At 29.2% G+C, this 25,136-nt stretch overlaps 2 protein-coding genes across 3 annotated transcripts; one reads left to right on the top strand and one right to left on the bottom strand.

Annotated features, from left to right (window-relative positions):
- Positions 1-7,397: 7,397 nt before the first annotated feature.
- LOC145189844 (ADP-ribosylation factor-like protein 5B) lies at positions 7,398-11,468 on the bottom strand. Its single transcript, XM_080066529.2, has 9 exons — positions 10,436-11,468; positions 10,217-10,277; positions 9,292-9,346; positions 9,115-9,207; positions 8,842-8,925; positions 8,704-8,754; positions 7,827-7,901; positions 7,582-7,607; positions 7,398-7,464 (listed from the first exon to the last, which is right to left on the bottom strand). Exons 1-9 carry the CDS (start codon positions 10,482-10,484, stop codon positions 7,419-7,421), a joined length of 540 nt encoding a protein of 179 aa, XP_079922655.1. The 5' UTR covers positions 10,485-11,468; the 3' UTR covers positions 7,398-7,418.
- On the top strand, positions 11,456-24,867 carry LOC145189835 (abl interactor 2-like). 2 transcript variants are annotated; one of them, XM_080066514.2, is made up of 6 exons: positions 11,456-11,692; positions 17,770-17,935; positions 18,313-18,475; positions 18,566-20,164; positions 24,187-24,360; positions 24,480-24,867. In XM_080066514.2, exons 1-6 carry the CDS (start codon positions 11,553-11,555, stop codon positions 24,641-24,643), a joined length of 2,406 nt encoding a protein of 801 aa, XP_079922640.2. In that variant the 5' UTR covers positions 11,456-11,552; the 3' UTR covers positions 24,644-24,867. The 2 variants fall into 2 exon arrangements, with proteins under 2 accessions (XP_079922640.2, XP_089946541.1); XM_090090415.1 differs by having other exon boundaries at positions 11,467-11,692; positions 18,566-18,934.
- The last annotated feature ends 269 nt before the right edge of the window (positions 24,868-25,136 follow it).

Genomic DNA, 25,136 nt, shown 5'->3' with positions numbered 1-25,136 from the left:
TAGAAATTGTGCAACATGATTGAAGCTTTTCCGTCCTGCCTCACTTCTCAGAAATTGTGCAACATGATTGAAGTTGCACAATTTCTGAGAAGTGAGGCAGGACGGAAAAGTGTGGAATCTGGTTTAAATATTAAACTGATTGAGAATAACAAAATGATTGGAAAATTATTCAATTGTGATAAAATCCCATTGCTATTAGAATTAAATAAAAGCGAAGAGACATGTAAACTTATTTTTTTAGATATGTAAAAAAATATTTTTTGATAAATAGATTGCAATTTGTATTATTCATTTTTTATGGATGTATAGAAAAAGATTCTCCTATTGTGAATTGAAATAACAGTGAAGAGCTTGTAGCAATGGTACTTCATCACAAAAGTCAAGAAACAAATGATGTTGATATCAAATTAGGTGAAGATGGAGGGCAGGGATTCCATAAAGTTACACTGTCAATAACCATAAAATCAGAGTTAAAAAATAATAAAACTCCAGAGAAACTGAGCAAGTGTGACGGATATGCGTGCAAAGATTTTAAAGATTCAAGCGCCCACAAAACTATTATATTGGCCATTCTGCCTTCATTGAACGAAAAATACCATAATTTGCGGTTAATTTTGGATAAGATAAACATTTCACTCTTAGATTACACAGTATCTGAAGATCTAAAGGTTTTGCTTCAAATGGTTAGAAAACAAACTGCAACATCAAAGCACCCTTGTGTGGTCTTGGAGTTTCCGCTGCCAAATACATTAAGGTATTTAGAAATTTTGAAAAAACAGTCCATGGTTGTTTTGGAAAGTTATTAAGCTCCACATATGTCAAAGATTTAGAGAAGTTCTTTACAAGCTACAGAGATCTAAGGGCTACAATTCCTTTGAAGGTACACATAATGACGCAACATATCATCGAATTCATCGACATGAAAGGTAGAACCTTCGGATAAATAACTTTTAAATTTGATAGAAAATAATTTATAATTTTAGTAACTAAATACTCTATTTCAACTGAATCGTATTATTTGCATAAAGTATTTGTTAAATAAACTTGCATTTCTTTTGTACTTCTTGTATTCTATATGCTTAGGCTACTGGACCGAACAAGCTCTTGAATCCATTCATCAGGATTTCAATCAGTTTTCGCGAATGAGAAAGTTTGGAGAGCACAGCCCAAACTATATAGAGGCGCTAAAAAACGCAGTTGTTGCTTACAACAACAAGCACTTTTAAAGTAGCTTTCTATTTGCAGGAATGTAGTTTGTAAAAAGTAAAATATTAAACCTCCTATGAATAAACGTTTAGTATGATTTTGAAATGTAAAATATCAATCATAATCTAACCATAAAGACCAGAATTTTTTTTTTTACTATATTAAATAATTGTAGCAAACCCTACTCGACCCCTTATAGCCCTCCCCTAGGGTATGTTTCCTAAAAAACCTTTTCAATTTTTTGCTTGTTTTATATTAAAAATTCTTCGTTTAAAAGTTAAGACCATTTAAAGTTATTTCAGAGGGTAATTTTAAGCTTTGCATGGTTACAAATCTTAAACGAAAAGAGATTTTTTGATGAAACTTGAAATCTGTCGATGAATTTTGATCTACTTTATGATAGAACAAAAAAAAAAATTTTATTGTTAAAGGAGAATTAGTTCTAGGAAGGGGCTGTTAGGGGTCGGGGCGGGGTTGGTTTAGCTCCAATTACCCTGATTTTTTGCAAATCATCCTCATTCGACACCAGTATCAACATACTAGAACTTTGAGTATGCCCCATGCCTCTTAGCTACTTATCTTGAACAACAAAATTCCTGGGCGCTTCCCTAAAATATGTGATTTCTCCCCAGGCCCCCACTAAAAAAAGTTGTCGTTTACATTTTTTGAATGAGGAAATGTTTTCTAATGATAATCAAAAAAAAAACTTCTGGGGATGTGTTGCAAGGTCTTAGAGCATGTTCCTATGCACCGTGACAAAGTAAAGCTAACTTTTTTATGAAAGTATGCTAGTATATATATATATATATATATATAGTTTATGCACTGAAAATATTATATTGCGTAATTTTTTTCTTTTTTTAATTAAAATACAACTATTTGCAAGGAACTAGAATAATATTTATAGGTAGATATCCGTTGAGAACTTATCTCGACCTTTTGAGTGGTTTAGAGGAGATGTTTTTATTTCAACCAAGCTAAATTTGGAGCTGGAACATTAAGGTTGCATCTTTTTTTTTAATGTTTAAGTTTTTTGCAACAGCATTTTTCGCCATTTTTACAAAAATATCCTAATATATTTGCCCTCTTGAACCCCATCTACGAAGATTATTTTTGTTTTGTAAAAAAAAAAAACTTCATCCTAAAGTAGATCAAAATTCATTAAAAAAAATTTAGTTTTAAAAGATTTGTTCATTTCGTGTTTAAGAGTAATGACCATGTAATGAATACAACCCCCTCAAATTGAGGGAGTTGTGAATTTTACATGGTCAATGTTTCTAAATACCAAGAGCATTGTTGATGAAATTTGAATTATGTAAAGAATAACGTAGTTTTTTTCCAAAATAACATTTTTTTCGACGGGGGTCAAGAGGGCAAAATTATTGGACTATTTTTTTTCCGATTGCCGTAATTTTTTCTAAATCATCCTCATTTGACATCATCATGAACATATAAAAGTTTTGAGTTTGCATCATGCAGGGAAGTTAACCATCTCGAACACAAAAAATCCAAATTCCACCTGTTAAATACCAGGCTCAGACAAAATTATAAGATTTTAAAAACATCTCCAAATGTACACAAAAGGTCTACATAATGCTTCCATAGAAGGATCTTTTTGGCTCTTTCATGAGATTGATCGTGATTTCATGAGATTTGACCAGGTGTGAACAAATAAACATAAATTAACGAAATCATTTTAGAACTAAAATTACTCTATTTAGAAAGAAAAAAATCACATTTACTTAGGAACTTAGATGTAGATTACTGAAAGCTATAACAACACAAAAAAGTTACACGGAAAACTATAACAGCACTAAGTTTTTTTTTAGCGTATGTTTACTGAACATCAGAGTCTAAAACATTAAGGTTGCTTTTGGAGTTAAAACATTAAAGTTGCTTTTATTTTAAGAATCAAAAATTAAAATTGAGTTTCTTGGTTTTAAGGTGGTAGACTGCTAAAAAAAAAATTTTAAAATCTGACATTATTCCAATTGATTTTCTCATTTTAAACACGATAAATAGGACTAAAAAAAAAAAAAATTTTTTTTTTTTTTTCCTCTTTCTAATTTTTGGGCAAATTTAAGTGTTTTTAGGCCTAAAAAGTGCAAAGTTCTTGGAAAAGATATCTCAAAAAGTAAAATATATCAAGTCTCAAAATTTTACGGTTGTGTACCTTTTAAGTAGATAAATGTCCTGAGATAAACAAAAAATTTGAATCTTTTTCAATTTCGATGCACCATAAGCTTTTTCTATGCGTCTAAATTTAGGCCAAACTCCTGACCCCAAAACAGCCCAAAAAATTTAATTTTAATTTTTATCCAAAATTTCTTTATCTCAGGACATAAAGCTCATAAAAATGAACATCTGTACAAAATTTCAAATCAATTGGACAAATACAGCTCCCGCAATCTTATCCAGAATATGAAAAACTTTACAACAGAGAAAAATGCAAATAAAACTTTATATTTTGAAAATACAAATATATTAACACTTGAAAACAGGTTAAAACCCCCCCTTTTCATATAATGTTCCTTCTTCATCATTGTGCTTATCATCAAACCCCTTCCTTGTTGCTCTAAGCTTTTTTCTTTGTTTTTTAAACTTTTCAGATGATTTTATGTCCATAAGCTTTTCACGTAGCACATCACTATTTTGAAAACCGTTTTTAGTAAAATGTCCTGGTAAAATTTCTCTGAAAGCTACACACATTCTGATATTAATGTCAAACGATTTCATGCCTTGTGTTTCATTATCACTGTTTTTTTCAATTTTTTTTGAGGTAAAAAACTCATTTTGCCATTGGCATTTTTTTGCAGTGCAAGACAATACAAGTTGATGTGAAAATCCTTTCTTTCTTGATAAATTATTATTCAATTTTATTAAAGATTGGCATTTTGGACAAGAACCAACAAGATTTAAAATTGAACTCAAGACATCAGAATTAAATATAATGTAACATTCAGGATTACTATCTTGACTAATACTTGGAGTATCAGAAGTAGGTAAATTTAACTTTTCAGCAGATGCTGATTTGCTTGAAGAAGTATTTGTTAGAGATGTATTATTTGATGTATTATTTGAACTTGAAGTAGTATATTCAGAAGTCAAGTGAATTTTATTCGCAAGTAATCTATAACATTTACGTTTTTTGCTTTTAGACTTATTTCTTCTTTCTGCAGAACCCATGTTGATAGTATGCACTTTTATCGAGTTAATATATAGTAATAAACCAATTCAACAACGTTGTTCTTTCACACCATGTCATTTAAACATAGAAAAACAAAAAACAAAGAAGTAGCTATTGGTTTGAGTGCTTAGATTTTGTAAAATTTAGTTGAAATTGCCTTATTTTGACGTTGCTATGAGCGTTGCTAGGGGAAGCAAAATCACCCTACTAAGTTTAAACTGTTTTTTTAGGCCTTTTTATGTTTTTTTGTAAAATAATATGTATGTTTTTAAAAACAGCAATAGTTAAAGTTTTTAACTAATCAACTTTTGAAAAACTACTTTTTTCAATGTTTTTTAGCAGTCTACCACCTTAAAAGAAAATAAGAAAGAATCACTACTAAATAATTTGAACATATTGCTTTTTTTTTTCTTTCTCGATTTATTCAGGAGACGTCGAACGTACAACGAATTAAAAAGAAAATTTAAATTTTCAATATTATGCTTTTCAAAAAATCTGTTTTTTTTTTTGTTTTCTTCGGTCTGTGAGTGCATATAGCAAAATTTTCGGCCCTTTTAAATCAATAAATTAAGCAAATTGATTGGTCTTGTGGATGTAACTAAAAAACGCTCTGTGTGAACCAATCAAAAAGTTCTTTTGATCTTATCAATCAGTGAAAGAATTGTCACAGTCAAAATGTTTTTGTGTCCTGAAAGTAAAGTCTAAAAAGAAATCCGAGCGAAAGGCATGAAACAACAGCGATCGACATAATGCAACTATAATAACGCAATGGGAATTAAAATAAGGTTTGTTTTGAATTCTTTTACGGCAATTGCATTTAGAGATTTGCACACCAGGGGTTACGAAAATTTTACTATTTACTTTTACACTTTCGCAACCTAATTATAAGAACTTGTGACAAAAATCAAATGCCCACACATCCGAAAATGATGCTGGAGGAAAGAGGGGGAGGGAGTTGTTTAGATTGCTTAAAAAGAGTCCCCATTTATCTTTGATGTTGTGAGATAATAGATAATATCAACTGTTTTTGTGAAAAAGGGTCGACCTATATTTATGCATAAAAGAAGATTAATCAACTTTTTTTGTTGTTGCTATAAAAAAAGATCGTTCTTCTTTTATTAGATCTAATTGTTCTGTTTTTCTAATAGAATGTTAATTTATGACCAAATTTCTAATAAAATGTGAATTTACGACCAAAAATTTCATTCGATAAATTTAAACGAGTTTACTAAATTTGACGTGAAAATTTGTTAAACGTAAATTCTCATAACTTAAAATATATAAACTTTTTTGTATATATATATTGAGAGATTTTATTTTGAGGTCTTTTTTAACTTTTTTTATTCTGTAGGCCCTTTTTTCATTAGTATTATTAAATCAATCCATTTTAACAAAACCCATCGAGATTATTTTGCAAAGAAAAATAAAAAGATGTTAAACGAGAGATTTAATTTTGAATGAGCCTTTTATCTTGCCCCTGCAAAGATGGGTGAAAGCCTATGTTCTGGACTTTAGTGAATATGACGTCTGATTTTAAGAGAGTTTACACAGACATTGTAAATGTATGATCCCATACTTATAACATATTTAATAACAATTTTTCTTAGCATAAAAATGACATTGAAAAATAAACTAGATTAAAAATATCTGCTGACAGCTAAAACGTTTCTTGAAACAAAATGAGCCACTTTCCATTAATAGAAATCTGCCAATCAACAATATCATTACTTATTGTTTTGGTATTAACTATGTAATATGCCTTATGAACTGCTTTTGCATTACTTTTTTCAACTCTCATATACATTTAACGTTTACAAATGCTTTCAATCTCTCAAAAGGCCAGAGCTAAAGCAAGACATATTTTAGTTACTTTTGTGTGCTACTTTCTCTAGTCTCTTTGGAGAATTGAGGTAAATAGTCATATAGACTGAACAAGAGAAAATTGCACAATCTTTTTGTGGAAAAACCAGCTTCACTTTTTACAGACTATTTACAGCGAGAACATTAAAACTCCTTCACCAATTATGTAAAATCAATGAACAGATCCAAGTAACAAACCTGTAACTATTTCATCTGTAAATAGTCATTTGTCAACATGACTACGAGATTTTGAGTTAGAAATACGGAACGCATCAATACGCAAAGTCGATATTAAGAATAGAATTGGGTTAGAGTTAAGCCAAGTCTAGACTTGATAAAAATTTCTCGCTGATATGCGGTTACTTTATAACTTGCTTTAAAAAAAGCAAAAAAAGTTTTGACCAGTCCGCTGTTTGAACTCGATTCAGTGGACCATACATTTATAATGTACAATCATGTGTGCTCCACCGTACTTTTTCATAGAAAGCATTTGCTCATCTTGAAAATGTGTATTCTATTAACATTTCCATTTTAGAACGAAAATCTATTAAATTAAAAGAACATTCAACTTTTACCTTTATAGTTAAAAACCTATGTATATATTTAACCATTTTCATATACATTAACCGATTAAAAAGTTGAACTTTCCAAATAACCTACTGCAAGCGAACAAACCCTTTAATTATTAACTGAACGGAACTTGAAATTTTAGAAATAAACAGGCCTAGAAATTTCACCACAAAATATTTGAAAAAACGAGTATGTTAAACTTAATTTTTTAACTAGCAATCCTTCCGTTATACTTTTTTTAAACAAATAGTCACAATAAAACTGAAAAGTTTATTTAACGTTTTTAAATGAATCTTCTTTTTTTTTTTTTAAAGCCGAAGAAATTTGTACATGTGAAAATAGATTAAACAAAAATAATAAAAATACGCCCTACGCCATTGATCATATTCATTATTGATCATGTAACAAAAATACGCTCCATTTGCATCAAATTTGACATTACTAACAAAGATTTATAAAACGCCCCTCAAGCTTTCTGTTTTCCTATATTTTGATAATCTTAAAATTACGGCAATCAAATCACCCGCGAACAAGCACGCCGCCCGCCAAAAAATAAAAATTATAAAACAAACTATAAAACTAACAATATTTTCTATTATTTCTTTGTTCGTTGAGCTAGCCATTCGATACCTTGGTAAAGGCTAAAAACGCAGAGAAGTTTAATCAACATAAATCTGTAAAAATAATTCCGAAAATAGTTATTTGAATGATTTGAAACAGTAACTTATACGGATAAATATTTTGTAAAAAAAACGTACCCTTCTCCAGAGAGTGCGCAACATGCCTGAAAATAAAGTAAGCAATTAAAAACCGGAAAAGCGTAAGAAAAATATTACAAATGACGTGTTTGATCGTCAATAATCACTTAACAAATTTAAAGTATAACGTAAATTTACAACTTGAAGGTCCTTTTAAAAATTACAACTGAATGATCCTTTTAAAAAAGATTCTACTCGAAAGTTATTTATATTGACAATTTTTTATCTATTACAAATTTACATACCTGTAGGTGCCAACCATGGTCACGTATTGATGTTAAATTTAACTGCTCAGATAGTTCAGCAGCAGACATAGAACCCTGAAAATGAAATTATTTCAATAAATTTCTAACTAGCCACAATTTTAAAACTCCGTTTTTATTTTAACAAGACTTTGCTTAACTATCAAGATCGTAAGAATTAACTTTAAGCTTAACATTAACTTAACTATAAGAATTGCTTAACATTAACTTAACTATAAGAATTGCTTAACATTAACTTAACTATAAGAATTGCTTAACAATAACTTAACTATAAGAATTGCTTAACATTAACTTAACTATAAGAATTGCTTAACATTAACTTAACTATAAGAATTGCTTAACATTAACTTAACTATAAGAATTGCTTAACATTGCAAACATAAGAATGATCTTAATAGTTAAGCAAAGTCTTGTTAAAATAAAAACGTTTAAAAAAAGCAAAGTCTTGTTAAAATAAAAACGTTTAAAAAAAGCAAAGTCTTGTTAAAATAAAAACATTTAAAGAAAAATGATAATGTTTTAGAACATTAAAAAAAACTTAAGTATATATTTTTTCCTTGAATAGTTTCATTTGTTATTGTTAAACAATATATTGAAGAGGCATAAATTAAACAAAAGTTAACATAAATTAAAGACCTATAAATAAACCAAAATTAATTGGAGATATGACAAGTTGAAATATAAACTTGAATATATTTTTTTGCTTTTTTTTTGCCCAGCAAGAACTTAATTACTTAATATTTTCACTGTTAAAATATTTTTGGGATTAAAGAATGTTCAAAAATTAAAAAAATCAAAGTAATTGAAAACATATTCCATGTATCTTCCAATATATTTAATAAAAACACAAAATATTAACCTTTACATCCTGTTTATTTGCAAAAATGAGCAAACTGGCATGTCGCAGTTCCTGAAAGAGCACAGCAAAATTAGAAATTTTGAAACTTGACTATAATAAAAGCTATAAAATTTTTGTATAAAATGCCATTAAAAATACCTCATGAGACAACATGTTATATAGTTCTGATTTTGTAATATGCAATCTTTCTCGATCTGTACTGTCAATTACAAATATAAGAAACTAAAGAAAATATTCATGACAACATAAATACACAATTTTAATCATTTAATATAATTTAGAGTAAACCAGAATTTATATTTATTCACAATAAATAATTTATTAACTAACACTCACAATACATAAGTTACGTACAAACATTCACAACTTATGCAAACTTTTATGCATTTTCAAGTAAATACTAATACACACTTCAGCAGTAGCGTAGTATGTTGACCAGTCCTTTCTCAAGGATTCCTGTCCACCAATATCCCACATGCAAAACTGTGTATTTTTCCATTTCACCTAACAAAGAGATTTATTACTAAAAAATTCTAGATAATTTAATTAAAAGAATCACAAGAATACAACCTAAAAAAAATCCCCTACCTCTTCAACATTACTGCCTATAGTAGGAGATGTTTGCACTACTTCATTCATTAGACTAAAATTAAAAAAAAAAAAAAAAAACAGTTTTTAAACAGTAATTCAATAATAATTTAATGACAAACTAGGTAATACACTGGAAAATATTATTAACCAGGAAACCAAATTGTCATCAATCACCTAACTTATTTGATAAACAGCAAACTAATTAATACGAAATAATGAATATCTGACATAATTACAAACACAGAGATTTGCCACTCTGTATATCAAGTTTTTTTACTTACACAAGTTTATATTCACACTTATACTTGGCTACAATAAACAAAATTCTAAATATTCAACTTTTCATATTTTGATGTTTTTTATATATGTAATTACTGACTTCTCAGGCAATAAAATAAGAATCCAAAGGTTTAATAATCACTCTATAAGCTCCTAAAAACATTTTGTATCCAATACACTTTACAGCAAGATACGATTGATCAGCAGATTTTAAAATATTTTTAAGCCTCTATTTAAAGTATGTATAATGCTTGTAAAAATATGATGTTTTATATGTAAATTATGATAATAGATTATATGTATATGAATCTTGTATTAACATGCCAGTTTGCATTCTTTTTCATGTAAAAAGAATTATTTATTCTGACATATTGGACACACAACAGAAAATGAAATTGTAGATTGCAAATAGAAATTGAATATTTTTAGTCTGTTGTATTTAGGTTTTTGTGAAAATCAAGATGCACTTGTTGATTGCTCTATTGTATATTTTTAGTCTGTTGTATTTAGGTTTTTGTGAAAATTAAGATGCACTTGTTGCTGCATTTAATGTTTGTGAATTTGAAAAAGTTAAAAATTTTTTTTGTAAATAACAAAATACAGTTAAAAGACATCATTTCTCTTGAAATGTTGAGACACTTACAATTGATACAGTATAGTTGTTTTCCCAGCATTATCCAACCCCACAATGATCACCTTATGTTCTAAGAATGCATTAAACAAGTTACTCAGATATCCATACTTAAATAAATGAAATTTAAAGTACCTTATAGTAAATTTAATTAAACTAACTAATGTCATTCTCTAAACAATTCACAATTAAATGAAACTAAAGTATCATTTACCATTATTTTGCATTTACCTTTGTCTGCAAACAGCATACTCCATATTTTTGAAACAAGTATTCCCATTACACCAACATTGCAGCTTCTTAAATCACTCCAATGACTTCTTTTTCCTTTTCTTTTCCTAACCTGATGTATAACATTAGAATGACTGGAGTAAAAAATAGGTACATAAATTTAAAATACAATGCCAAAAATGATTATCGGTAAGTAAACATAGACATTAAAAGATTTGAAAAATGAGAAACAATTCTATTTCAAATAATTAAATTTCATAATTAGGAAAATGAGTTTAAGAAATTTTGTAACTAATGAAATAAAAAGGGAAAAACTAATCATTATAAGAAGGGAAAAATGTGCTTAATAGGTAATTATTGACTAAAAAAAATTATTGCCTGTCAATAAGACTAAGATGTAGCCAACTTTAAATATTGATCAGAAGTAAATACCTATTAGCTTAAAAAGACTAATTAAATTCAACAGCTGAATCACATTAGCTTTAAGATGTAAGAAGCATATAGAAATATAAAAGTATCATTAATTGATCTTTAGAGTAAAAAGTTTTTTCTTTCATAATTCTAATACATAAATAGAAGAAAATAATGTCAAATTTGCACAGCAATAAAATTCTTTTTTAACAACTTTTATATGTTATATAAGTATATGTAATTTGTATATGAAAAGTTAAGACAAAATTTTTTTATAAATTTTTCTTTCTCTTCGTAAATTCATTTACTTAAATTAAAAATATAGTAAAACTATAACACTATAAAAGTAATATATGACCAAAGAACTATTCCCAATTGGGGATAATTTATTTTAGAGAGCTATCTACTATAGCAGTAATTTGTTACCTCAATATGCTTATATTACCGAATTAGTAAAACTCAGGCTAACTGAATTTTAAATAATCTAATAATATAAATATCTCTGACAAAAATTATTTTAGCACAATATATTAACAGGAGTCACTCTTTGAGACCAAAAGTCAACCTATAATTTCTGGATCTAAATACGATATGACCAGTAGAACGGCTTTTTTTAACTTCCGGTAGATTGAAACTTCAATTTTCTGACCAAATCGGAAGACCCTATCCACATACAGAAAACTGATAGTAAACAAGAGTTCCTAAAATGTCTGTCGAGGATGAGGTGGATTCACTACTTCTATCTTTATTAGAGAAGGAAATTCCCGATGGTAGAAAGGCATTGCATGACAGTCATAAGAATTTAGCTGACTTGTCTGACTATTGTCGACAAAACTATGTCAATAGGTAAAACTTCTTAGAGATCTTATTTGTTTTAAACTTGTTTAAATCTACCTTAAGTCTCTTATAAAATTTTATGTTTTTAGGAATCTTAAGTTGAAGTTTTTTTCGTGCTAAGATTTTTTGTAATGATATTAAGGATAACTTCGATTTCAACAATCTAAAAAATTGAAAGAAAAAAACTAATGGTGATAACAAAAACAATAATAATAAAAAGAAAAAAATTAAAATTATGGCAAACTAAAGCTTAATTCCATACATACTTGCATGAATAGTGAGCCAGGGTTTTTTTGTATTGCGTTAGGGTTTATTAGGCTTTATCATTTACAGCCTACAAAAAGAAATATTGTTTCCAAAAAAAAAAAAAAAAAAAAAAAAAAAATGATCAAAACAAAAATTGAAAAAGATTTATATTATAGAATAATTCTTTAAAACTTCAATTTAAACTATTCACAAAGATAATAAAAGTACATTATATATATATATATATATATATTAGAGTGTTTTAAATATGAATTTCTTAATTGAGATTTCCTAAAAGTGCCTGAGAAAAAAAGATACTAAAATCAATTACCCTTAAGATACCATTTATTTTAGTTCCATCACTCAGTTTTTTCATAGTTAATAGACTTAATTCTATAATAACTAAAGTTTTTATGCTTTTGTATTTTATAAAAACAGGAGCAATCTCTGAGATTTTAAAGGAGGAGTCTGAAGTCAAAGTTTTACTTCAGCGACAAAAAACTTCTAAAAAAAGGTTTATTGGATTTGGTTTGAGAATTTTACGATACTTTTAAGTATTGTTGTCTTTTTATAAATAGGCTATTCAAAATTTTTAACATAGAAATCAAGTTTTTCATGGTTATATTTTCATACTCTTTCTCTAATAAGATTCAGAAGCAATCCTTTATAAAACTGTATTGTAAAACTTCATCTATGATTATATCAAGTTCTAGAATGCAGTGGCAGCTCCAGAAATTTGTTTCTACAAGTGCTAAGAGGGTACTAAGCATTTTGCTGTGGGTGCTATGAAGGATATTTTTCAACCCTAGAGTTATAAACACAAATGCAAACACACACACACACACACACTGCACACACACAGTGGATAGTGAATAATGTAATACTCTGCAATTAATCTAAATGCTAAACAAACATGACACAGTTACCATATTTAAAGATTTTACTATGCAAACTTTTACAACAAATTCACAATGTTTCTCCAGATATGTTGTGATGTAGATAATTTCTGTCCACAATGCTCAATGCATTACAAAATCAGAGAATGTTTAAATCATTCACTCACCATCAGGGTCCTGGTTCTTAAAGCATTGATAGCAAGAAGTGTCAGATCACTTGTTCAACTGTCTCTGCTGCTGTTTCTTAGGTAGTTCTTCAAAAGATGTAAACTAGAAAAACTGTGCTCACAGCTCACTGATGTTACTGGAAGAGTCAAAGATATAGATGTCAGCTTATACAAGTCCAGGAATGTATCTTTGCAGGGCAGTATCACAGATAGGTGTCACTGAGTCTTTTAGGTTCTAGGTGCTGTCCAGCTAACACAAGCTCTTACTGTTTCTTCAAAAAAAGATCATGAATAACAAACCCAGAAAAAACTTGTAAAGCATTTGCAATATCTCAAAAAAATTGGCTGCAGCATCAACATTATGTACACAAACTACTAACACAAGTTTCAAGCTGTGAACATGGCAGTGAATGTACACAGCTTTTAGCACCTCTTTTCTCAACTTTTCTTGAACTCCATTGTTTTACCTGGACATAACAGCAGCAGTTTATATCAGTATTAAAATGACTGAGGGTCATTTTGATGCTGTCAAAAAGTGAGTCTGCATCTAATCCTTCTGCTTGGGTGAAATGCAAAAATTCTTCCACCACCTTCTCTTAATCTGGCTGCAAATAACAAACAATAACAGAAATTTGTTCTTTTTTGCTGATATCTTTACTTTCATCCACCAAAATAGCAAACTGTTGAGCTTCTTTCACTTCATTGCTGATTTTTTTTCTTATCATTTCAGCCATAACATTAAATATTTTGTTCTGTATGTCATACTTGACATAAGGTGGATTAATTGTTCACTTTTTTCAGTCAGTGGGATCAAATTTTCCAATCACATCAAGCATCTCACAAAAGTTACTTTTGTTGGCTGAATCCTCTTTCTCACTGCAACTGTGCTGAGCGATTCCCTTACAAGCTATGCAGCACAAACTTTCTACAACACCCATCATGTACCTCTGGTACACCTGAACCAATTCAAAATATTCTTTGTTGAGCATGTTGGGGAGTTTTGATCTACTTGATTATGAATGTTTTTGCAGAAGTGGCTGTTTTTGTCCATCTTGAGGACTTCTGCTGATGTCCTCTAGCTGTCCCATGCTAACAATGTTAGCATTCTTAGCCGCAGTGGAACAATAACTGCACATTTTATCTTCTTCATCCAGATTAACATTTTTTTGTTGGTAGGACTTTGTTTCCAAAAATGCATCCTTCTCACATTCCATCTGTGGAACTTTTGGTTGCAAAAAACAATCCATTTTTGTGCAGCATGCTCCTCTCAGTTGCTTCCTGGAAGTGATAATATCCAAAAAAGTTTTTTTTTTTTTTACTGAAATTAGAATAAAGTAGTTGATTTTATACATATACTTTTTTTGTCTATACAAGAAAATGCTACAACTACATATTTAAATTATTAAATTAGTTGAAGAAAAAAATATAAAAGTTTCCTGGAGGTGCTATAGAGGTGTTATTACTTTTCAAGGGGGAACTATTGCACCCCTAGTGTCCCTCTGGTACTGCCACTGCTGAATTGGTAGCTTGATTTTAAATATTTTATTGAAACATGTTTTTATTTTTAAAGGATGGGATAACAGATGACAATCTGTTATCCCGTTCTTTATATATATATACATATATATATATATATATATATATATATATATATATATATATATATATATATATATATATATATATATATATATATATATATGGGCAATTCCACGCAAGTGACGGTCGTAACATTTGACGCTTTTTTAGCCATTAAAAATTAACCAAGAATGGTATTTACATGAAAATTTCCAGAAATGTTAAATACTATTATATAATTTAGTATGCAAAATTTAAATCATTCAAGTGTTCAACTTATTTGATAAATCAACTTAATGCAGCGTGACGGTCGTAACGCTTACTTTTTGAGAAACCTAAACAAATAAACTTTGTCAATCTTTATGCAGCCATCGACTCAGTGAAAGAAAAAATCCTTTGCTGTGTTCTTTAACTACACATTGAACTTACTACATGGTGAGTTTCATAGATTTTGCTTGAAGTTTTCCGAGATTTTTATTAAGTTTTTTGTCGTGACGGTCGTAACTGTGACGGTCGTAACGAAAAAGCCAAAAATGAAAAACAACAAATAACGCAATGAATGACATAGTAAAAGCTAAATGATTATAAAAACCAATTAAATTATGTTAAAAAATATGAATTTTATAACATTATCAAGGTTATCCATGATGTTTCTTCAATACTGGGATCGTTTTATTTGGAGTAGGCAACAAACGCTTAATGCTATTTATGCTCCCTGTTTTTTTTATTTTATTAACTCTATTTAATACAACTCAATATCTAGGAGTATGTACTTTCATATGCCTCACAAATGTTTTAAGGAGCCGGGAATCCAATATAGGAAAAAAATATCTTAGAATAGTAAATTTTTTTTACTAATATATAAGTTTTAAAATTGTTCCGCAACCCCATCACAAAATATTAGAGAATTTTGAAACCAAAAACTTTCCATTTTTTACTTGCCAGAAATGCAAGTAAAAAATGGAATTTGGTACTATTTGTAACGACTTTCACTTCTTCTATTTTATCAGCTATTAAGGCCCAGCTTAGATTAATATCGTCTGTGTTGATAAAATCTAACATACGTTTTGCACCCATTTGATGCTAAGAGAAAGTCTTTAGCGCTTAAGACGACCACTACACGAGATTTTACGCTCTTCCAAACAAATCGCTTTAATGACCCTCCTACTCCATCAACTACTCCTTTACCGTGAGAGGTAGAAAAAAAATTCCATTTTATACTTTGAAAATGATATATCACAGAGCAATGTTGTATGAATTTGGCCATCTACCTATTTTTGAATTGAGTGCATGGACCACCACTCCATAATATAACGTTTTATATAATCAATGCAATAGAGGTCAAATATTTCACTTAACTATGTAGTAGTAGCGCGTTTTGTTTCATCATTATTGTCGGATATTATTACAACTGATTTTGGCTCTAATTGGTAACAATAGATTACAACTGTAAATAAGGTAATAGTTGACTGCGACCAATAAGCATCTTAAACAGCATCCTGATAATCGCATGTATATTTTTGTGAATAATCAAAGTGTATCAAAATTTGGTCTGGTTCGAGATTTTCTTTTTGACTGCAATATTGCTCAGACTGGTGCTTTTTAGTGAGATGATGCTCAGTAAATTCTAGTAAATTGTCGCGGAAATGTTTAAAAATACCTTGTATGTTTTTTTTAATGTTGACTGAGTACACAGCGATGATCTTCTTTAATCCATCAACCATAGATGATTAAGGTATCCATGTCTCCGTTTTCGGGCAAAGAAACTTTCAATAGTTTCATTAGTTACTCAAAGTTTCAAAAAAAACTTTAACAAGTTTAGTATCAAATTAAACAATAAACAAAACTGATTTAATTATAACTTGGTTTAAATGATGTAAATCGTTTGAAATGAATTAAATTGTTCGCGCTTAAAGTTTTTTTTTTTAAGTAAAGAAGCCGCGATGGGAAAACCAGCATATCGTGATGGTCGTAACGTACTTAGTAACATGTTGAAATGGGGATCTAAAGCACTTTAATGTTTTTTTTTTGAAACGATGATAAAGTATGTATAAGTATCTTTACTTTTACCATGGTTGCAGTTTTAAAAAGTTTGATACAAAGCATAGAAAAAACTTTTCGACTTTTTTTTGTGACGGTCCTAACGTCTTGTTTTCATTAATATGCTCTTCTTATAGACCTAGTTAGAGTTCGTTTTTATAAAGAATATTATGCATAATGTTTAATTTTGCTTTAAGTCAAACTTAGAAGTAATAGTTATTTAAAAAAACAGCACTGAATTTTTTTTTCAACGCTTTACAACATGACCATATGTAAACGTCAAAAAATGCTCATATAACCCTTACAACTTTAAAAGTATGTTATAGTATGATAAAATGATTTTTTTAATTAATTTTTTTCTTAAAAGTATTTTTAAATAGCTGGAAAATAAATTTAATGCGGTTATTATATGTCGCGGTAAAATTTTTTTTTTTCTTTTTTTTCCTCTTTTACGTGGAATTGCCCATATATATATATATATATATATATATATATATATATATATATATATATATATATATATATATATATATATATATATATATATATATATATATATATATATATATATATATATATATATATATATATAGGGGAGGATCTGAGTAAGGTAGCTTGATTCTGCACTGATTCTTTATGTAATATTGTTTCAGAACAATAGTATATTAAAATATTTTACAACAATGGTGTATGTAATATTATTTCACAAAAATGACATATATAGTATTACATTATTTATACAGCATTTATTTATATAACTACTTTTACATAACTACTATTTCACACAATTACTGTGATATATACACTGCATAAAAGCTTTTTTAGTCTTCAGTTTTTCTTGCCTTAATGTTTAGCATTCCATACAATAACTAAAAACATAATGATTAAACTCACCTCTTTACTCCCACCATTGAGTGGTGTTATTTTAACCAATTTAGTTTGTTTTAAGTTGTATTTAATAAGATGCAGCAAAAATTGTGGTAAAAACAAATTTGTAAAATTAACAAATCCTCAAAGTTTTGTGCTCTTTAGAAAAGAAAAGTTTATTTCAATTATGTCTTTAACTACTTAGTATCTGAATGACTTTAAAACAGTCTATTGATTTCAATTGTTCAAAAATTCACTTTCACAATTGCTCATAAGCTTTCTTTTGTTTCAGCGCTGATAAAACAAAGTTTTTGGAAGAAACTAAAGCCTATGCATCACAATCACTTGCTAGTGTAGCATACCAAATTCATTCTTTAGCCGTAAACATGCTACAAATGATGGATCAGCAAGTTATACAGCTTGATAAGATGACTTCTGATGCTAACAACATTGGATTGGTAATGAAGATAACAAACCTTTTTAACTGGTTTATTTATAATCTTTTATTTTTGATTTCAAAATAATTGTGTTGTTTAATATTTTTGTTTCGCATAATTGGTTATTATCTCTTTATAAAAATAAAAATATAGTTAACAATTTATAAAAGATGTAAAAAATTTTATTATTTTACTTTAAAAGACTATTTAAGTTATATATTTATTTTAAAATTATAATAAAAATTTATAGCTTTCATAATGAACACTTATTTTTTGTATAGACTTACATAGTCTGTGTTGATAGTTATTCTGATGTATTTATTTCTTAATAATTTATAATTTTAGCTTGGCATAAAGTTTTTTTTTAATTTTTATGTTTTGATTTTATCATTTTTTAGAATGTTGATATACATAAAGAAAAAGTAGCGCGACGTGAAATTGGTGTCTTGACTTCATCTAAAAACTTTTCACGGTCCCATAAAATTGTTGCTCCTCCTCAACAAGAGAAACCAAAGAGTTATAAGAGAGAGGAAATTAACTTTGGCTCACTTGATCATATTGGTAAAAAAAAAAATCTAATTTTAAGTTATATTGTTTTAACTTTTTTTTTTTTTTCACTGAGTTTTTTTTGCTTACATCAATTTTTTTTAGGTCATGGTGTAAAAAGTTCACAAGAAAATTCAAATCAGCGACGTTTATCAGATTCATCATCTACTGGATCATTTAAGGCTGCAAGTATTAACTCTGGTTCACAAGGCTCAATTTCAAGTTTACCTCAACAAATTTATCAACCTATTAGCACTCCGCCAGTAGAAAGATTTGGTCAACCTGTAAGGCCACCTGTTGCACCTGTTGCTCCATTTGTTACAAAAATGCCTGCTGTGCCTTCTTCCCCAGCTCCACAACCACCTGTCACTATTAGTGGCCCTCCTCAGCATGTTCCAAAAGCTCCCCCCACCAGTTATCCTGATAGCGTTATGCCTCCACCTCCTATATTTATGCCCGAACCTGATTATGATGGTAAGTTACATCCAGCTGCTACTTCAACCCCTAGAAAACTGTCAAACTCTGTTTTGACTGAAAGTATTGCCACCTATTTTCCAAATGATTGTTCCCATATCTCACCACAACTCTCTTCCACTCTTAATACAGTTGTAACAAGTAAAAAAACTTCTACATATTTCAGCAATGAAGATGCTGTCAAAATTTTTAAAAATCATTCTAATACTTCAAAATCTCCTCTAATATCACCTCGATGTTTGCCATTAATGGATGATAAAACTGTAGCTAATATGCAAGCAATTAGTTCTAGTTTCACTTCTCAACCTGATCCACTAACTGTGTTTATGCAACCTGCTCCAGTGCCACAACTACTTCTTCAAACAGCTCAACTTCCACCACCACCACCACCACCACCACCACCACCACCACCACCAATTTTCCAATCTAATCTACCACCTATTTCCATAAATCAACCTTCAATAATACCTCTTTCAGCTTTTCCACCTCTTCCACCCCCTCTTCCAGCAGTTGTACCTTCAACAGTGCCTATTTCTTTACATTCATCTCCTACTGTTCCAGTATTTCTTCCTTTTGAATTGCTTTCACCTCCATCTACTTCACCTCCACCTATCCCACCACCACCTGTCTCACCTCCACCTGTCCCACCTCCATCTATATCACTTCCACCTAGTCTACCTCTACCTGTCCCACCTCCATCTATACCACTTCCACCTAGTCTACCTCCACCTGTCCCACCTCCATCTATACCACTTCCACCTAGTCTACCTCCACCTGTCCCACCTCCACCTGTCCACCCTCCATCTATAACAACTCCACCTATCCCACTTTCACTTATCCCACCTCCACCTCCACCTCTTCTTTCTGCATCAACTGTATCAAGTTTCAGTTTTGTTTTGAAACAATCATCTTCTTGTACACCTTCAATTAATTTCCAAAACACAGATTATAGTTTTGAAACCGAAAATCACTTTCAATCACATTTTCAAGAGTCAATAAAATCTTCAATTTCTTTAAATAGTAGCACAACAGATGATACATCTTCTGACAAGATTATTTTTCCCTCTCCTTTCCCTCCTCTGCCTGTAAATCCAGTATCACCCCCAGGTTCAATCCCCTTTATGCAGCAACACATAATCAATAATTTAACAGAACAACATTCTACTTTTAATTCTAAAATGGTTTTTACAAAACCTTTTCAAGTTGATCTTGAAGATAGTTTTGATGATGGTAAGTTACTTACAAATCTTTGTTTTAGTTATGAGCTATAAAATAGGTTTATTAAACTTTTTATCTTATTGTTAGAGACCTTAAAACACTGAATAGATATAAAAAGTATGTTATGCTTGTTAATAATTTTTTGCTTGGCAGTAAATCTTTTTTATGTGTGCTACATACATACATACATACATACATACATACATACATACATACATACATACATACATACATACATACATACATACATACATACATACATATATGTATATATATAAACTACTGAAAAAAAGTTTGAGGCAGGTGGCAAATTAAAAGACAAAAATTCGTTCAATATGAATTAATGGTTATACAAATTTTTGTTACTAAAAGCTATAAAGTAACTTTTAAAATAAAATTAAACTTAACAGAATAAATAACTAGGTATTGTATCCTTTTTATCATTCAGTCATATTTTTAATTCATCGTTATATCCGCCTTGATTTTTAATAAGGGTTCTGCAGATTCTCTAAACAATTCTTCACTGTGGATGTGCTAACCATTATTTCATTGAATTGCTTGTATTGGCCTCTAATCTTTTCGGCTATGAGTTTTCTATCTGTTAATAATATGTTTTAAATTTCTCGGCCTTGAACTCTCGTTGTCATCCTTGACCTTCCTGATTGTTTCTTACTTTTATATGATCCACTTTGCTGGAACCGTTATAACATTCTCTGTATACAGCATTAAAGAAATTCTTAACTTTTTTGCAATTTGGACTTGGGAATAGCCTTTTTCAGCATAAACAAGTCTTCTTTCTCTGTCTCAGTTAATTACTTTCTTTTACCCATTTCATTTGGATTGTAAAATTTTATATTACGGAAACAAAATCTAAAAATTTCTAACTTTCAAATTTAAGAACCTGTTTGAAAAGTAATAGTCTTCATATTAACACCACATTTAAAAGAAAAATGAGTAGCTTAAATATTAACTGAACATAAACAGCACTTCTAAAATTTTGCAAACTATAGTTTACCGTATATTTCACCGTGAAAAGATACACCCAAGTATAGTTTACCGTGTATTTTACCGTGAAAAGATACACCAAAGTTGTATTCTCTTACTGTGTCAGCATGTGTTATTCGTGCTTATTCTTAGACTGCTAAAATAAACAAAAAAATAACTCCAAACTCACATTTTAGTAATTATAATATGTTATTGTTTATTTTAAATGGCATTATCAATGCAAATTCTATAAAAGAAATATTGAGATAACATCAAAAAACAATGTAATACCATATTTACATCTACTGCCTCAAGCTTTGTGTGTGTGTGTGTGTGTGTGTGTGTGTGTGTGTGTGTGTGTGTGTGTGTGTGTGTGTGTGTGTGTGTATGCATGCATGTATGTATTATGCAATGTATATATGCATGTGTTTGTCATCAAAATACATGATATTCATATATATGACATATATAATCCTCTATATGAAGCAAATATATAAAAAATCATAAATTAAAAACTTTCAAAGCTCTACCCTTGCTTTCAGCATAAAGAATGACAATAACTGGTACTGAGTTTTGGCAAAAATGCTAAATTACTTTATTAAGAAAAGTATAATGAGTAAATTTTGTTTTAAATCATTTTATTTAAAATTGTAGTTCATACAAATATTGCATTGTAGATTTTCTGTAAAAGCGTTATAGGTTTTAAATTGAGGTGCATATGTGACACTGTCGTGGTAAAAAAAAAGATGATTTACTAGCCATGGTAAAATGTTCAGAAATAATACGCGATTAAAAATTATATAACGATATTTATTTATAGAATATTTATAAAAATAAGAAATAAAGGGAAAGATAGGGATCTTAGATTTAAGAAGAAGACTCTAATACAAATATAAAGAAGCTATATAAACAATTTCAGGTAATGACCATAGTTTATTCTTTACTAACTCTATTTTCGTAAATTTAATTTCTCAAACTATTTTGATTTACTAGCAATTGAGCTTTCAATAAAGTTATATATCAAATAACACACCAAAGCAAGGTAAATGTCAATATATTCTTAATGAGACTACTCTTGTAAAAAACATAATAAGTCTGAGCAAAGCGTTTTAAATTGAAGAATTAAAAAGCAAGGAGAAGGCTCTGCTTCTAAAATGTCAAAGTAGCAAGAATTTAAAAACTATTTGAAACAAAATTTCTGTGACAAAAAATGTTCCTGGAAACCGACAGAGAGTTTGTTCTTCAATCAAAACATAAGAAATACATAATTTACAAAAAAGTAAATACGTAATGAAGCTTTAAAAAAAAAATTGAACCAATTAACAACTATATATTCATCTATGTTTACTACAAGTATCCGAGATTGTTAAAAACAAGTTGGTAACGCAATTAAGACACTGATGCAAGAATCGAACTGAAAATATCGAATTTTATTCTTGCATTTAGAAATAGTCTTTAAAAAGATAGAAGACGAAATTGACGTTGATTTTGAAAAAAAATTTATCACATAGAGAAGTGTTGATCCCTTATGTTTCGAACTGGTATTCCTGAGAACAAGCTGTACGTCATTTAATATTGATGCAAATATTGTACCAAATTTGTAAGAATTTTTATTGGTTGATGTCAGATGTTGCTTAACCAAATGTTACAGAATACAGAATATTGCACTCCTTCAACAATCTAGTATTTTGATGAAACACATTTTTAAGCAATTAATGAGCTGATTTTAGAAAAACAGCAAAAGCAGCCAATCGTATGTTGATATTTTTCAAAAAAGATATGAAACTTGCTATGAAAGTATGACCATATCCAGGCACTTCATTTTGATGGTAAAACACTTTTTGAAATGAATTCAGGGAAGAAGTTCGTAATAGGGTAAGTTAGTTGTTTTTTGTCAAAAGTGATAAGCATTTTCATTTTCGTGGTGTTCCTTCCCTGGCACTTTCATCTGGTGAAGATCAATATAAATAATTGATCTGCTATTATGATCTTAAGTGGAAAGTAGGAGATGTTTGCATTGATACAGCAACACAATCAAAAGGAAGGATCTTCGATCAAAATCGTTTGACCAACTAATGTTCAGTGTCTTGCATATAGATTTTTTGAATTTAACATTAAAAAATGACAAGTCGAAATTTGATAGCAAGGAGAACAAAAATCCCCGAGGAGCTCAATTTGAAAACAACTGTTACGCGTAGTCAAGGTACAAGCAGTGGAACATCAAGTGATGAAAGTAGATTTAGTAAATTTTTTTAAAAGTTTCAAAATTTCAGCTGGCATTTTAACTGGGCATAATGAGAGTTTAGTGAATGGGTTTTTTTATTTTTCCAAAAGAAGATTTTGATGACGTTTTAAAAAATTAAGTACCCGAAAAAACTAACCTCATTTTCTAATATCAATTTTACTTTTCAAATAAGATTTCTCAAAGAAATTCAAATTTTTATTCTCTTGAGAGAACCGTTCGGTAAATTGTTGAAACCATTTTACCAACGTAATACTTATTGGTCTCTGGAAAAAAAAAATTATTTGAAAGCTAAAATAAAAAAGAAGGGAAAGTCAGAGAAACTATTCTGATGTTAAAAGAATATTTTCTCTGACTTTCCCTTATTTTCGGGATTTTTCCAATTTTTATTATGGATATTTACTGTAAAATCATTTAAAATAAGCGAAAATGTCACAAAAATGTTTTCAGTGAAAAGCGCTTAAATCACCATATTTGTTTCAGATCTTCAAATTTTATGCGAACTTTTAGATAAAAGTAAAAAGACAATGTCTCAAAATAATAAAAACTAAGCTATTTTTAACAATTCTCAAAAATATTTTCTTTCCAAAGTTGATTTTTTTTTTTTTTTTTTTTATCAAACTTTTAACCAATTATTCTTCTGTTATTTTTTATTTTTCAGTTCGAAAATCATAAGTTAACTAGCTTTAAATACTTTGTTTATAAAAGTTTTTACGTGTCCGAAATGTAAAGGGGATGATTATTGGAGTTAACTATTTAAAAAGAGCCAAATTATCTAAGATATATGTAAATATTTTTTATTCTACAGATCATCTACCACCTCCACCAGAAGATGTTTATCAGGTACCTCAAAATAATTCTCCAGTAGAAGATCTACCTGCTCCACCATCTAATTTCTACGAAAGTTTACCTGCTCATGATGATACTTTAGCTCCGACACCTGCAATTTCTCCCAATGTCCCAAGCGTTTACGAAGAGAAAGGTATTTGCAGATCAGATTTAAATTAATTAAAGTTTATCAATTTATTTAAAGCGAATTCCTTGAATGCGAAACTGAGGATTTTTTAAAAATAACTTTTATACAAAATCTGTGTTTTTCAGTTGTTGTAATTTATGATTACGAAAAACAACGCGATGACGAACTGCAGCTGACGGAAGGGGATATTATTTATGTAATAAAAAAGAACGATGATGGCTGGTACGAAGGCATTAAAGACGGAGTGCAAGGACTTTTCCCTGGAAACTACGTGTACGCTGTGGTTTAATGTTCAATGAGCATTTAGTACATTATTATCGAAACACAACAAAAGGCTTTTTATTTTAATAGTTAGCTTATCTAGACAGAAATGTATAACAATTGCCATAGTTAAACAATAAGTATCATAATACCATAATGAATTCATAAATTTTAGACACCTATGCATTAACTGAGCAGGTTTTTTGCACCATAGCATTTTATAACTTTTCCCTTGAAAATGTATTTCATGTATATATGTGTATTTTCATTTATATATATATTTGTTTTTTTTGTCTGCGAATGTTAAAACGCAACTTTCGTCTGCTATTTTTTTGTCTGTTAGTTTTTTTTTGTTTTGTTTTTTATAGCTTTTTTTGTGTGTGTTTATATACGAATTTTTATTTAAATTAGTCTCTTAAGATATTGAGCGGGTGGAAAAATGTTGTGAAATTATTGAATACTTTCTAAATAACAAAAAAAAAATTTTTTTTTTTTGGTTGAAAATAGAGTGTTCAAGCGGC

The sequence above is a fragment of the Hydra viridissima genome, unplaced genomic scaffold (assembly GCF_058129835.1).
Source record: "Hydra viridissima isolate aposymbiotic clone 2 unplaced genomic scaffold, HvirCarnegie_v1 scaffold_6, whole genome shotgun sequence".
NCBI lineage: Eukaryota > Metazoa > Cnidaria > Hydrozoa > Anthoathecata > Hydridae > Hydra > Hydra viridissima.
Note: the sequence above shows the minus strand (reverse complement) of the source record. Positions and strands in the feature narration are given on the sequence as shown.